Source organism: Eulemur rufifrons, chromosome 7 (assembly GCF_041146395.1).
Source record: "Eulemur rufifrons isolate Redbay chromosome 7, OSU_ERuf_1, whole genome shotgun sequence".
NCBI classification, from domain to species: domain Eukaryota; kingdom Metazoa; phylum Chordata; class Mammalia; order Primates; family Lemuridae; genus Eulemur; species Eulemur rufifrons.
The window spans coordinates 126,016,143-126,031,212 of record NC_090989.1 but is presented as its reverse complement, the minus strand read 5'-3'; the positions used below and the strand labels follow the sequence as shown (position 1 = coordinate 126,031,212).

General features: G+C 41.2%; 1 protein-coding gene across 2 annotated transcripts in view; it reads left to right on the top strand.

The window, feature by feature from the left end:
- The window catches only part of RFTN1 (raftlin, lipid raft linker 1), a 193,741-nt gene that overhangs the window by 65,065 nt on the left and 113,606 nt on the right, over nucleotides 1-15,070 (top strand). Inside the window, exon 3 of one of the 2 annotated variants that reach the window (XM_069473278.1) lies at nucleotides 12,298-12,484. In XM_069473278.1, the coding sequence (XP_069329379.1) occupies nucleotides 12,298-12,484 (187 nt within the window). The remainder of the gene's footprint in view (nucleotides 1-12,297; nucleotides 12,485-15,070) is intronic. The other variant, XM_069473279.1, reaches the window with a different exon arrangement.

Sequence of the window (15,070 nt, the reverse complement as noted above, 5' to 3'; positions counted from 1 at the left end):
TTCCCCGGGCACTCTCGGGTTGGCCAGCTTGTTGGTGAAGAAACCCAGCATGGGGTCTGGCCTGGTGGAGCTTATTTAGTGGGGAAGACAGGAAAAAAGAAATTCAGTGAATAATTTGTATACTTAAGCGTTGTGATAGATGCTGTGAAACAAATGATTGGGAAGTAATGATCTAGAACAGCACTGTCCAATGCAAATATACTTTGGGCCACATATATAAGTTTACATTTTCTAGTAGTCACATTTAAAAAAGATCAAAAGAAAAAAGTAAAATTAATAATTTATTTAATCCTAATATATTTAAAATATTGCCATTTCAATGTTATTAATATAAAAAATTCTCACTTAGCATGAAAGAAATAGAAAATATCGAAGTCTTTGACATTAGATGACTGTTTTACACTGTAGCATCTGTAGTTCAGACTAGCTGTATTTTGAGTGCTCAGTAGCCACTCGTGGCTACTGTCCTGGACAGCGCAAGTGAAGAGCTGTGCGTGTATCAGAGATGGCGTGTGCGTGCGTGTGCGAGAGACAGGCAAACGAAAACAGGGAGAGAGGGTTGTGCGGGTGGTGGCGGGGGCTCATAATTAGGTGGTGTGGATAAAGAAAGCCTCCCTTTATCTCTTTTTTGTCTTTTTCCCTTCCTTGAATTTGTTAGGCCCATGAAATTTAGAGGATGATCCTGGTCCTGACTTTGGCTACTGAGAAACTTAATAGTCTATTCCACTGTAATTATCCTCTTCTACATTTCTGTCTGTATTATTTATTTTTGTTATTCTTAAATGAAATTATGAAAATAAATAATAAAAAAAAAAGAGTTGATGATCTCTACTTGCCCCGGCTCCAGTTTCCATCCTCCGATTTCATGATGTTCACCTGCTAGTGGGGCTCCTTCCACACCTCCTTTGTGCCTCTACGGACCTAGACACATTTACAGGGGTTTGGTTTGGTTTTCACAAAAATGGGCACATATAATGTGTTTATCGCTCTACTTCATGCTTTTCTCATTCTACAGTGAATATCCTTCCAGGTCAGAGCTATGAATCCAACTTGTTGAAGTGAAATAAAATATAGAGAGACACCTCTAAATTGAAAACATTTTGTTTGGGAAACAAAAATTGCAATTTGGGGCATACACACAGACTGGGGTCATCTTCGGTATGTCTGAAAAACAAAGAAAAAGTTTGGAGGTTTTATAGAAAGGAGAAATGTTGTATTTTGTCTTGAAAGAAAGTTCATTGGCACAGTAGAGTTTTGGAGAGCTGGCAAGCAGTGATCGGTGAGTGCCAGTGGTGGGTAAAACTAGGCTTAGAGTCACAGCAGGTTGTGTATTAGATAAAACCGGTTTCAGATTACAACAGACAGTTTCCACAGCCAGGCCTGCAGGGAATTGCGTTCCTGGAGCAGTGTTCTGGGCCCAGAGTGCTTTTTCCCCTCGCACCTCGGCTCTGGTTTGGTTGAGTATGACACGAATGACCCAGTTTGCGTGATGAACTTTCACAAACTGATTTAAACATTTTCTACTTAATAGTCTATAATATGGAAGAACTGTAGCATCTTCATCTATTCTACTGTCAACAGACTGTCGCATGGATGTGGGGAATTACAATGGCACTTGGTTGTTTCAGGCTTGAAAAATGCACCTTGTCACTTCTTGGTGTGAAAGAGCTGGTGGCCTGCCTGGCTCTTAGTGGGACTTTTCAGAAGGTGGGTGGGCTGTGAGGGGCCATGTGGAACGCCAGGTCAGAATGTGTTTGCGGGCTTGGCACCTGCCACGCACTGGAGGCCTCCTTTAGTGGGATCTTCTGCTTTCAACACACCTGTGTGAGGACTTATCGGTGCAGTCATTCTTTTAGTTGAAACTGAGACCCCCCAAAAGCGCCTTGTAACAATGCATTACTTTTTTGATGTCTTCTTTAAGAACTAGGCCACAGCAGTGTTCTATTTTCAGTACTGATCATTTCTGTACAGTAAGGACTCAATGCCATCAATAGGTTCTTGGAAACTGTGACCTTAGTCGAAATGAAATATAACGAAACCAGTTTTACCATAGGCTAATTGATATAAACAAGAGTTAACTTCCTACAACATATTTCTGCTCACAAAACCATCAGCAAACTTTTATAGAAAGACCAAAACACTTCTAATATTAAACATTGAAATAACTGTAAGCCATATGTATATTTAAGAAAGACTAATAAAAACAAGTCAGATCATTATTTACCCAATTATGCCAGTTCAGGGTTGCAGGTGGCTGCAGCCTATCCCAGCAGCCCAGGGCACAGGCGGGAACCCACCCTGGACAGGACGCCACCCCATTGCAGGGCACACTCACACCCACCCCCACGTCACTCATGCTGGGGCAGCGTAGGCACAGCGGTTAACCTAACGTGCACATCTTTGGGATGTGGGAGGAAACCTGAGCACCTGGACAAAACCCACGCGGACGTGGGGAGAACATGCAGACTCCATGCAGACAGCGGCCCTTGCCTGGAAACTATGTTTTTTTCTCATCTCATCAATGTTATAACTAAATGCTATTAAGCAAAATGACCTTGAGGACCTAGTGTACAAAGTCCTGAGACTTTGTCGTAGAAATCCACATACCACGAGGGTCCGCTCTCATGCTATCATACTCAAGTAGGAAAACAGCTTAAAATATTGGTAACTAGCTTCCCCTGACTCATGCTAAGCTCTTTCTGGATTTGGTGTGTATGGGTTTCATTAGCACTTTTGAATTCTTGGTGATCCTTTCTGTCTTCCTTTATCAAAAATACTTTTAAATGTATGAAATAATTTGTTAATGCTCTGGATTCAGTTTCTAGCTGGTTGCGTTTAATATTTGAGTACCCACTACTAAATCTAAGCAGCAGGGGACCTGATGTTTCTTACGAAGCCTTCCTGATGAATCTTAGCCTGCATCTTCTCTGACAAAATGGAGTGGCGAGATGAGCAATAATGCCATCTTCTGGGTTTGATCAATGGGCACAGTCAGTGGGCATTATTCAGGCAGTCTCTTTCCAAACACCTAGACACTGAATTTTTTACAGTACAATGTTGCGTTTGTGTGTATAGGTCACTGACTATGTGTAACCCTTTGAAATGACAAGCAAACCAATAACAACGTGCTGCTTTCGCTGTTCCCCGTTGTCATGGCAGTCTGGCAATTTACCATCATTTGTGGTCTGGTGGCCTACATCTGAAGAATGCATTTGATGAGGTACCTGTTGCTTTGCCAATTACTCCCCGATGGACCTGCAGAATCCTAGCTTTTATATAGGCTTAAAAAAGTTCTTTTAGTCTGAGATTCCTCTGTGTGTTTATCCGTGATTCAATTAAGGTATTAAGAATAGTGTCTTAGAGCTCCCACAACTCAATAGCAAAAAAACCAGATAACCTGAATTTTTAAATGGGCAAAGGACCTGAATAGACATTTCTTCAAAGAAGATATAAAAATGGCCCACAGGTATATGAAAGGGTACTTATTGACATCAGTCATCATCAGGGCGTTGCAAATCAAAACTGTAGTGAGCTATCACCTCACACCTGTTAGGATGGCTGTTATCAAAAAGATAAGAGATAAATGCTGGTGAGGATGTGGAGAAGAGGGAACCCTTGCACAGTGTTGATGGGATGGAAAACAGTATGGAGGTTCCTCAAAAATTAAAAATAGAACTACCATATAATTCAGCAATCCCACTGCTAGGTACATATCCAAAGGAAATGAAATGAATATGTTGAAGAAATACCGTCACTTCCATGTTCTTTGCAGCATTTTTCGCAATAGCCAGATGTGGAAAGAACCTAAGTGTCCCTCAACAAATGAACAGATAGAGGGAAAAAAAGTGGTATATATTCATAATGGAATATTATTCAGTCTTAAGAAGAAGGTGAGCCTCCATTTGCAACAACGTGGCTGAGCCCACAGGACATTATGCTCAGGGAAGTAAGCCAGACACAGAAAGAAAAATACTGCATGATCTCACTTATATGTGAAATAAAAAAAAATCCATAGAAACAGAGAGTAGAACAGTGGTTTGGGGGCCAGGCAGATGGGAAGATGTAGGACAAAGGGTACAAAGTTGCAGTTGTGTAGGATGAGTAAATGTAGAGATTGAATGTACAACATGAGGACTGTAGTTAATAACACTGTATCCTGGAGATTTGCTGTGACAGTGGATTTTAGGTACTCCTGCCACACACAAAAAGAAAGGGTAACTGTGAGCTAATATGTTAATTTTCTTGATTGTAGCAATCACTTCGCTAAGTATGTGTCTATCAAAGCAACATGTTGTATACCTTAAATACTCACAATAAAAAATTAAAATTTAAAAAAGTATAGTGTTTTATGAAAGCATACTGGTGGTTGCCAGGCGCTTGGGGGGAGAGGGAAATGGGGAGTAACTGCTTAATGGATTTGGAGTTTCCTTTTGGGGTGAAGATGTTTGAGAACTAGATGGAATTGAGGGTTACACAACATTATGAATGTACAAAATGCTACTGAATTGTCCAGTTTAAAATGGTTAGTTTTGTGTTATGAGAATTTCACTTCAAATTAAAAAAAAAAATACTTTAATGTGTGTGGTCTCCTGAGCCTGGATATGTGTTTTCTTTCTTTCTTTTTTTTTTTTAAGTTTCAGAAACATGAATTGGTTTAATTAGAAGGTGACAGAAATCTAAATTTTAAAAGCCCTAAAATAAAAGTTTTAACTTGTTCCACAGATTAGAAATGATACATACAGAAGCCATGGGCTGAAAATATTATTTAAAAGGTTGAATTCCTATTCCTTACCTATATAACGAAAAGCCCCCCATTGAAAAGTGATTGATTTTAGTGTTTTGCTAAATTGGATCTACTGCAAAGCCCAGGCAGATTGATGTCATAGCAATAGCAGTCTTGAAGGAACTTTAAAAAAAAGAAAAGAGAGAAGGTTTGGTGGAGGAGTGTCATTGGGAGCCTCACCTGTGAGGGAAATTACCCGAGGGCTGGTGTCTCTCCTGTTGCAGTCCTTCGCATTGACAGATCCATTAGCGGATGTAATTAGAAAAGCAAAGTCGGACTCTGAATAATTAGGTTAGAGTCACAAATGATTGCTGGTCAAAATAATAGAAGCTGTTGCTGTCCAGCCTATTTCCTGCTTTATAGAGCAGAGTGTAACGTGCAGTCGCTGTGTGCAATGGTTTCTTGCTTGTGTTGGAGACTAGTACTGTTTTCCCAGTAATAAAGTTTGAAATAGCAAAGACATGGCTTTGGCTCTTCTGCAGATGTCTTAAGGGCTTCGTTTCCAGGGAATAGATAGGGCTGCAGAATGTTTTTGCTAAACAGAACACAGTCATAGCAGAAACCAAATTTACTTTATCCCAGGAGTGTTAAGAAATGTGTGGTTTTGTGGATTATGTTTTTCCCCCTGCTTTCATAACTTTCATTTTTTTACTCTTGGAATGATGGCTTATTTATTTACATGGAGTTATTTTCTGAGAGAAAAACAAAACATTTATTTCAAAAACCTTTGGACTCCAATGCCACTCAGAATACCTTTTCGCAATAGTTTCTATATTTTGATTTTAGAAAAACCTGTTATGAGTCAGGAGAAAAAATAAGATTTCCAAAAGATTTAAAATATAATCATGTGGTTCTAAACTCTTTGTTGATCTTAATGCCAATATAGAAAAGGGAGGAATTAGGAAATAGAGGCCATTGTCAAATACCTGCGGATGTGTCCCTGAAGCCTTTGATGGAAGTCGGGGTGATGTGGGAATGAGCGGAGCCGCAGGCTGGTCAGCACTAACGCCTGTTGCCCAGTGCCGAGGTCGGGGTGGGAAGGCCTGTGGGGTGTATATCCCCCACGTTTATCAAAGGCCCCACCTAGACTCCAAAGCCTGAGGGGTCTTGGCTTTGGCCTTACAGGATTGAAGATAAAATTGCAATAATTTGCCTGTTTAAAAGATGAGGAGAATTAACATTTCTGACTTCTTGAAAGTAAGAATTAGAAGTTCTGGCACCATTGGGCCCACGTGCCCCTTGGCAGCAGCTAGGCTAGAAGGACAAAGCACTGCCCCCTTGGGTGGGGTGGGGCCCAGTGTTCATGGCTCTTTCCCTGGCTTGCGTTTACTTTATCTACCTGGCCGCCCAGGCCCGGTTCCTGGCCTTGGGATCAGCACCAGACCTTCTGACACGTCAGGAGGTGAGACGCAGCCCCTGCCAGGTGGGGAGGAGCCCCAGAGAACTGTCCTGTGCACTTTGTCCTGTGACAGAGCCCCATTGTGGGGTGAAGATGCCGCATTGTGGGAGCACTGTGGGAGCACAGGCTGAATGGGGTTTGCAGTCTGACCACTTTGGATAAAGACGAGGGAACGTGACAGATTAGAAAGTGGAGAGAAAAGTGTGATCAGCCCTGACTCTGAGCAGGCTGGCTATTTCCTCTCTCTGGAGGGTAGCAATGGCTAAGACAGCCTCATCAGTGTCTCTCGATGAGGTGGCTTATGTGGTTCAGCCCTAAAGTGGAGTCCTGGTCAAAGGCCAGGATGCCAGAGGGACTTCAGAATAACTCACACCATGTCCTTGTAGCTGTCCTTTAGGATGAAGGGGACCAATTGTCCCCAGCGATCTTCCTTAAAGCATCCCTTTTCTCCCACCATCGTGCAGGCATCTCTTCCCTAGAACCCCCCTGGAAGGTGCTCCATGTTTTGGGGGGTAGTTAGAACAGCGCAGTCCCCCCACCTAGTGCCTGGGCTGGCGGAAGGCTGGGATTCCAGGCAGCAGGTGTCTTCTTGCTTCTTTCCTCTTCCACCCATCCCCATGTGTGGTTAGTCCTTATTCCCACGTGGGCTCTGGTCTCGGGTAACTCTTAGTTCACATTGAAAACATTTACTGTATTACCTGATGTCACTTTTTAGTTAGAAACTGGTAACTTAGTCTCCAAATTGAAATAACAAAATGACTGCCTTCTAAAGTTTGAAGCTCCTTTTGCAACTGCCTGTCCAGAGTCCTCATTTTATAAATGAGGGACCCAAGAGATGGGGAGGAACTTATATGGCTCTCCCAAGGTTATGTAATTTGTAAACGAAATCAAGCAACTATTACAAAACAAAATAGTAGAGAGGTTACGCTGGTGGGTAGGGTGAGAAACAGTCTACAATTGGTATGTCCATGCAAACAGATAAATCATCCCTTTGTTTATTTTTCCAGTAATAACATTAGGGGATTGGTCACAGATTTTTTTTTTGGTTTTGTATTTTTAAGGTTAAGGTTCAAATAGAATCATGAAATTAAGGCCTTTAATCATATTTACAATAGGAGCCTGTTTTTTTTTTTTATTGCTTTGAGATTGTTGAGATTCATTTTTATTTGTTTTTTAACCATGAAGCTAAACTTACTTTGACAGCATGCATACCAAAAATTAAAGCCATAAAATTGCTTAGTTTTGACAGGAGATACATCTTTAGATTTTAAGATAAAAATTTAAAAGATAGTATGTTTTATTCAGGAAGCATTCGACTATGAAGCAGTTGATTTGTATTTCTCGTGTGCTGATTTGGAGTGTGGAGGTTAGGGGGTGTGGGTGGTGATGGAGAACAGTGTAGTGGCCCTAGCACCACAGTGTCATTACCGTCCCCAGATGACCAGTCCCCCTGGCCAGGCACCGGTCCACCACTGCCAGAGCTGCTGACGGTACTTGCCTTGGGCCCTGTGGATGACACACACATCAGCGCGTTTCATCCTCACGAGCACTCTGGACGGAAGACAGGCTGCTGCGTTAGCTCCACTTTATACCAGGAAACTGGGTGCTCACACGCCTGAGGCTAACGGCCAGTGAGGAGCACAGCTGGTATTAGAATCCTGTCTTCTAAACACATCGACTGCTTTTATTTTTTATTATAGTATGATGCATAAAAAGAAACATATTTTATACAAATTATCAAAATCTTAGTAAAGGCTTATTTTATTATAGCAGGAAGAGTTTGAAAAACTTAAACAATATTGAACTGTAGAGGCTGGCTGAGTTTGAGGGCCCATATCTGATGACTCGCAGATGATCTTTATATACAGTTTGATCAAAGAAGAAGGGATCTTGTTGCTTCATAGTATTTTTAGGTTTGATCGATAACATGCAATTGCCCTCCTACCAAAAGTCCATTCAGTTTTTCAAATAGAACAAGCATTGTCTCTGCCACACGTGGTTTCACCCTTTTGGTTCAGTAGCTCTGTAGTCTCTTGGCAGCAGAGGAAGTCTGCGCCTGCTTCTGGTTTCCGTAAAGCCCACACCTCGAAACTGCAGGGCCTGGGACTAGGGTACCAAGGGACACCTAGGGCCCGAATTAGGGTGAGGGGAGTGAGGCAACATTTTAAATAAAGACAGGTTCAGTAACAGTGCTGAGTGAGCCATATTAGAGCTTGAAGCGAAAGGAAAAATCAATAATACTGATCTTGGTTTTATTTTTAAAAATGTGATGCTATATTCATCATGAGTTTTTGCATTAATTTTTATTTTTTAACATATTGCATTAAATATTTATCTTGGTCACCGAGTTTTCGATGCTCCCTTATTTTTTGCACCTGTGGTTGGTTTCTCCTTACTGCCTTCATCCTAGTCTCACCCCTGCCTTGGGCCCCGGGGTGAGCACATGGAGGCACCGTCTACCCTTGCTGCAGACTGGGGAGAAGCCTGAGCAGCTTCAAGAGGGGGCCTGGGGCTGGCAGGGCAGGGAGTTCCAGGGCCTGGGCTGTGTGAGGTTGGGTGCGGGTCCCAGGTGGGCACATGTGCTTGGATCAGTTCCCTTGCCCGTGGAGAGGAGAGTGGTTGGAGGAGGCCGAAGCAAAGCTCTGCAGAGCTGGTGAATCTCCGGGAGGGCTTGTGTGGAGACACAGATGGCTCAGATTCTGACTTCATAAGTCTAGGGTGGGGCCCAAGAGTCTCCATTTCTAACAAGTCCCCAGATGCTGCTGCTGCTGCTGGACCATGGCGCTGGACCAGAACCCTTGCTCTGAAGCTCAGGGTGCAGAGTTGGGATCCTTCTTGCCTGGGTCTGAGGAGATGCTGTGAGACCCCTTGACAGGTTCCGTGCTTGGGGAACTCGGAGGGGCTCAGCATTCTTTACTAGACTTGACTTCGGATTTGTTTATCTAGCAGCATATGCAGAGTGAACCTTCCAGGGAAAGAGTGCGTATTTTCTGCTCTCCTGGCCAGTCTTTTATTTGTCACCGTTATTAATGGCGCTTTCTCCAGGATGCTGAATGCTTGCTTTAGAGTGAATCATTGCTATAGATTTTTTTTTCCTGTAAATTTCTTCCGTGATGTATGGAAATGAGAGCTACAGTTCTGATGTTATGTGGTATTTATTAAGTACCCCTAGATTTTGTTTATAAATTTGTTTTTAAAAATAAATTATTTTTTTAAAAAATACATCAAGAACTTTTAAATGTATATATAGAAGAAAATTAAAATGTGTCATAAATCCTCCATCCAAACAATCCCTGTTGAAGGCAATAGTATTGAAAGTATAAAATAAGGACGACCTTTCCACCCTTGCCTTCCTACTGTAGTCCCTCTCTTCAGTTTTAATGTTTTTGTGATTTGTTCCAGAAAAAATATTTTTATTTATGTCTACGTCTGTCCATCCTTCTAACTTTTTTAAATGCAAGAGTGACCACACCATTAACACTGTTAGGCACTTTTTTTTTTTTTTTTAACTTAGCAGTGTATCTTGGACAGATTTCTTTATCAGCACTTAACGGATTTACTTTAATCTTCTTAATGGTTCATAGGATTCATCATTGGGGTGTCCCAGTGTGTAGTCCTCCAGTGAAGAACTCTTTGGTTCCGAGAACAACCTTTTAGTAAATATCTTTGTCCATATATCTTGAAAGACTGTTACGAGTCCAGCCACCAGAACAATACCAGTAGCAAGGTTGCTAGACAAAGGGTGTGTGCATTTTTACAATTGAAGACAAACACCCCTGTCCTCCAGAAAGGTTCACTGCTCACAACTGTGATGGGAGTGCCTGTTTCCCCAACACCCCTGCCCACAAATGGATATTATAGAAGTAAAAAAAGAAAATCTGTTATTCTCATAGTGGCAAAATATAAAATAACTAGGAATAAACTTAATAAATTTGTAATACCTGTGTGAAGAAAACTTTAATATGCTCCCAAGGGACCCAAAAGAAGACTTGAATAAATCAAAGTTATGCCATGTTCTTCTTGGAGGTGAACTTGCAGCATGGTGAAAACATTCCCCCTCAGTTAAGCCATAATTTGAACATGATCCAATAAAAATACCAACACGATTTTTGGGAGAAGGGGAAATTTGATGAGCTGATTTTTGAGGATCATTTAGAAAAACAAATTAGGCAGGAAGATTCAGAAAATGGATAGGAATATAGGAAGATTCAGGAAATAGCCTAACCCTATGTTAAAGCATAATATGACTAAAATTGTTCAAAGTAGTATGTAGGATTAATGGATCACACTCATAAACTTAAATATATTCAGGAATAGAATATATGATAAAGGTGACATCCGAAATCAATGAGGAAAAATGGATAAACTTTTACACGGGGGAAATGTTGAATTCATCTTACATACTTTACATGGGATAAATTCCAAATAGATGAAAGATTTACATGTAAAAAATGAAATAAGTATTACAAGAAGTCACAGGAGAATTGTTTTTACAATCCCAGGTCTTGCTGCCATGACATATAATTTAGAAGCCATTGAAAGCAAGAGCGATACATTCAGCTTCATATCAAAAATTCTTCATGGCAAAACCCACCTTATGCAAAGTCAAAAGGCAAACAAATCGAGGGAAGATATTTGCAACTGGTATCACAAATAAGAACTGAATTTCCCAATATATAAAGAGCTTTTACAAACCAATAGAAAAAAGGACTAGTAACCCAATAGAAAACTACACAAAGATTACACACAGTTCACAGAAAAGGAAACATAGTGTTAAATATGAAATGTTTAATAAGAAAAAATACAAATTACATAATAACAGAAATAGAAATTACCACCTCACAGGGATCATTTTTTTTAACCATGAAAATAGCCAGGGCATGGGAAACGAAACACCTTTATGTGTCACTAATGGCAGGTAAATTGGTTCTGTTTATTTGAAAAATTACAATGCATATATCTTTATCCCAGCAATTTCACATCTAGGAATTTATTTTTTATATATACTATATGTGCACATGTGAAATACATGTAGGAATGATATTTTTCATTAAAGCATTACTTATAAAAGCAAAGGTTTGCATAATCTATGGTACATCACAAAATGGATCTGTGTAAAAGCATGAGGAAGAGCTCTGTGTACTGCTATGGAATGTTCTCTAAGAAAAGTATACTGTTAATTGATAAAAATTGATAAAAAGCCAGGTGTATAATCTTACACTGCCATTTGTGTAAAAGGGGAGGGAGATGTATAAGTCTCTTTACTTGAGTATGAATTCAGTGATTGTTAACACGTATACAAAAAAATAAATAATGTTGGTGTCCTCTAGGGGAAAAACCTAGGAGGCGGGGGCTAGGGCTGGGATGTAGATTTTTCACTGAGTATATACATTTGTACTTTTTTTTCTTTTTAACCTTTTTTACCCTTCTTAAAAATAAGTAAATTTAAAATCCAAATTTTAAAATAATTCAATAGGTAAAAAATTACCTTTCTTGATTTGTGTAGTTCTAACGTTAAGTTAATGTGAGTGTCTTTTCAAATATTGATTAGCTTTTACCTTTTTAAGGCAATTTTCTGTTCATATATTTTGTCTATTTTTCCATTTTTGTGGGGGGAGGGAGTGGCTTCTTTGCAAATTGAGGAAATTAGCTCTTTGTCTTAAGTGTCCCAGAAATTTTGTTCCAGTTTGTCTTTTGACTTTGTTTATGCTGCTTTTTGCCACCTGGCATTTTTTATATCATATTTGCATGTGGTCCTTTTCTTCTTTCCCTCCTCTCCCATCTCCTCCCCTCTCCTTCCTTTTTTTTTTTCCTTTCTTTCTTTTTTTTCCTTTTTTTTTTTTTTTTTTGAGGGGGTGGAAATGACTTTTTGATTGTGGTCACTGAGAAGACTGACTCTAGATTTAAGACATCCAATTGTTATCGCCCTTGGATGAGTTGGAAAATGACAGTCTGCTTATAAGTGCTCTTTGGAGACAGTAAAGATGAGAACAAATACATATTTAGCAAGAGATGACCTACAGGCTCCTCCCCTAGGGCAAAGGAGAGGGACCTGGGTGGGGTTCGAGGGTGGTTTTGGTGGGTCTCTGATGAGCCTCTCCTCTCTCCACTGCAGCAGAGCTCCCGCGGTCCTCAGCGGTGAGGCTGGCCTCCCTGCGTGACCTGCCCGCCCAGCTCCTGGAGCTGTACCAGCAGGGCTTTTCGCTGGCGGCCCTGCACCCTTTCGTGCAGCCCACTTACCAGCAAGAGAAGACGCCCCTCGAGCACATCTTTAGGGCCATCCTGATCAAGAAAACCGACAGGTAAGGCCTCCATGGATGAATGGTTAGCGTCATGCAGTAGCTAAGGTGTGTCGGATGGAGGATGGGGCGGGGGTTGAAATTAGCATGCTGTTTCCAGGGCCTCTGCCCTCTGACAGCTACAGCAAAAAGTTAGACAACCAGAGAGAAGCTTCCTAGTGTCTCTTGATGAAAAGCAAATGCCATGTCCATCTACAAGCAGAGAGTTCTATTTTATATCCTTTCTCTTCTTTAGTTTATTGGATTAAACTCAGCTGGAAAAACACTTCCTCGGAAGAAATGTACTCCCAGAATGATGCAGCTAGTAAAAGTATACATTTAACCTAAAAAGCATGGCCGGAAAGCCCAGTAATTTTCTTAAAGATTGTATACAAACTTAATGTCTTTTCCCAAATTCTAAAAATGCTTTAAAATTTCGAACCCACTGTAAGTTCTGTCAATCAGAAAACCCCATCTGAATCAAATGCTATAAATTGGTTTGGTCTTGATAAAGATTTTTGAGGCTTACCCAGTTGAATGCTTACTACTATATTTCTATTGGGCCTAATTAGGAAAAGAGAGGTAGTGTTGGTCTTTCAAAAGAAACAATATTATTATTATTAAGACAGGGTTTCACTCTGTTGCTCAGGCTAGAGTGCGGTGGCATCATCATAGCTCACTGCAACCTCCAACTCCTGGGCTCAAGTGATCCTCCTACCTCAGCCTCCCTAGCTCCCCAGTAGCTGGGACTACATGTGCACCACCATGCATGGCTGATCTTTCTATTTTTTTGTAGAGGTGGGATCTTGCTCTTGCTCAGGCTGGTCTTGAACTCCTGACATCCCAAAGTGCTAGGATTATAGGTGTGAGCCACCGCACCCAGCCTGATGCAATATAATTAAAAAAAATTTTTTTTTAAACATTGAGAATGGGATGGAGAGTGCAATATGTTTTTGCTGCTTTCATAAAAATAAAAATAAACATTAAAATGAAGTCTGGAAAGGAAATCCGATTTGTCCTTTGGCCAACTATCATAGAAGGAATAACAACATGTGCCACATTTGAAAGGGAGGAAAAGAATGCAGGCGACTGCTCCTCTTTCTCTTTTTAGAAGTCACTTTGCAGGAAGACAGAGTATTAGGCTGGTGTGTTCACAAGGGACAGCTGTGAGGCATGAGGTTGCGTGACTAAGAGTGACTTTTCTTTCCTTTATTTCTTCATGGTTGGTCAAACGCTGGGGCTCTTAGTCTGCGTCAACACACATTAGAATTTGAAGTGAAAGGTGGTGCATGTCTTTGCTCAAGTCCAGAATTAACGTGGTTTTGGTAGAGTGAAACTTTCTCAATGTCTGCCTTTTACGCATATTGTTCCTCTGTGTTGATTGGCTGTGGGTCAGTATGTGGGTCGATCCCAGGAGGAAACCATTCTGAGGGTGTGGTGGTTTTAAGTTACACTTGACACATAGGATACATGTAATGGTGGTAGCTCACATTAATTGAGCACTCACTGCATGCCAGGCTTTGTACACAGTGCCAATGGTAAGTATCATTTTATCCTTATTATCAGCCTGTGAAATAAGTGTTATTTTTATTTCTACTTTAAAGGTGAGGAAACTGAGGCACAGACATTGAGTTGTCAAGGCCGCACAGATGGCAGCGAGCAGAGCTTTGACTTGCTCTCAGGAAGGCTGACTCCATTACTTGTATTTTTAACTCTGGCCTGAAGCACTTGCTGTGTTCTGTAACCACAGTTCTTTGGAGAATGCTGTTATGAAAAAAAGTGGAGGAGAGGATATCTTTGATCTTAGTTGAGGTAGTACTTTCACTGCTCAACCTTTCCACATTTTACCTCTCAGCAGTCTTCAAATAAGTCAGAATTCCAAAAAGAAAACAAAATAAAACTGATTTACCATGTGCTGTATAAATGACATAAGGCATCCACCGGGCTCCCGTGCTTCTATTCTGCAGATTGTTCTTTTGGCCTTAGTGTTGAGAGGAGACCAGGCCACTTGGGTCAGATCACAGAGTGTCTGAGCACAGGGCTTGACATGAACTTGACTCAAAAAGTGAAGATATGTCTTTTTTCTCCCCTTCTGTGGAACAGCGCTTCTCAAACTGTAGTGTGTCTGGGAATCCTGCGGAGATGTTGTTAAAGAGCAGAGTCTGGTTCAGCAGGTGTGGGGGAGGCCTGGGACTCGCATTTTTAACATGTTCCTGCCCGAGGCAGACACTACTGTTTCGTGGACCACACTTTGAGAAACAAGGGTGTAGAGGACCTAATTCTTGTCTGGCTCCATGCCTGGCACTCAGCATGTTGGGGATTGCCACTTTACTCCCAGGGAGAGCTTTTCTTACCAGGAATGGTGAGGAAGAACACAGGACTCCTGGTTGGAAGGCCTGTGTTCTACGCTGGCTTGGCTACTAGGAAGTGCAGCTGGGGGTGGGGGGAACGTCAGTGGATTTTCTAGTTGGTACAGTGAGGGGTTGGGACTACATGACTACATGGTTTGCAACTCTATAAGTTACCTGATGGGATGAGATGGGTGAGGAAGCTCTTTAGGAATAAGAACTTCCGCTTTGGGGACTAGACCATTCCAAGCCAGCAGTGGAG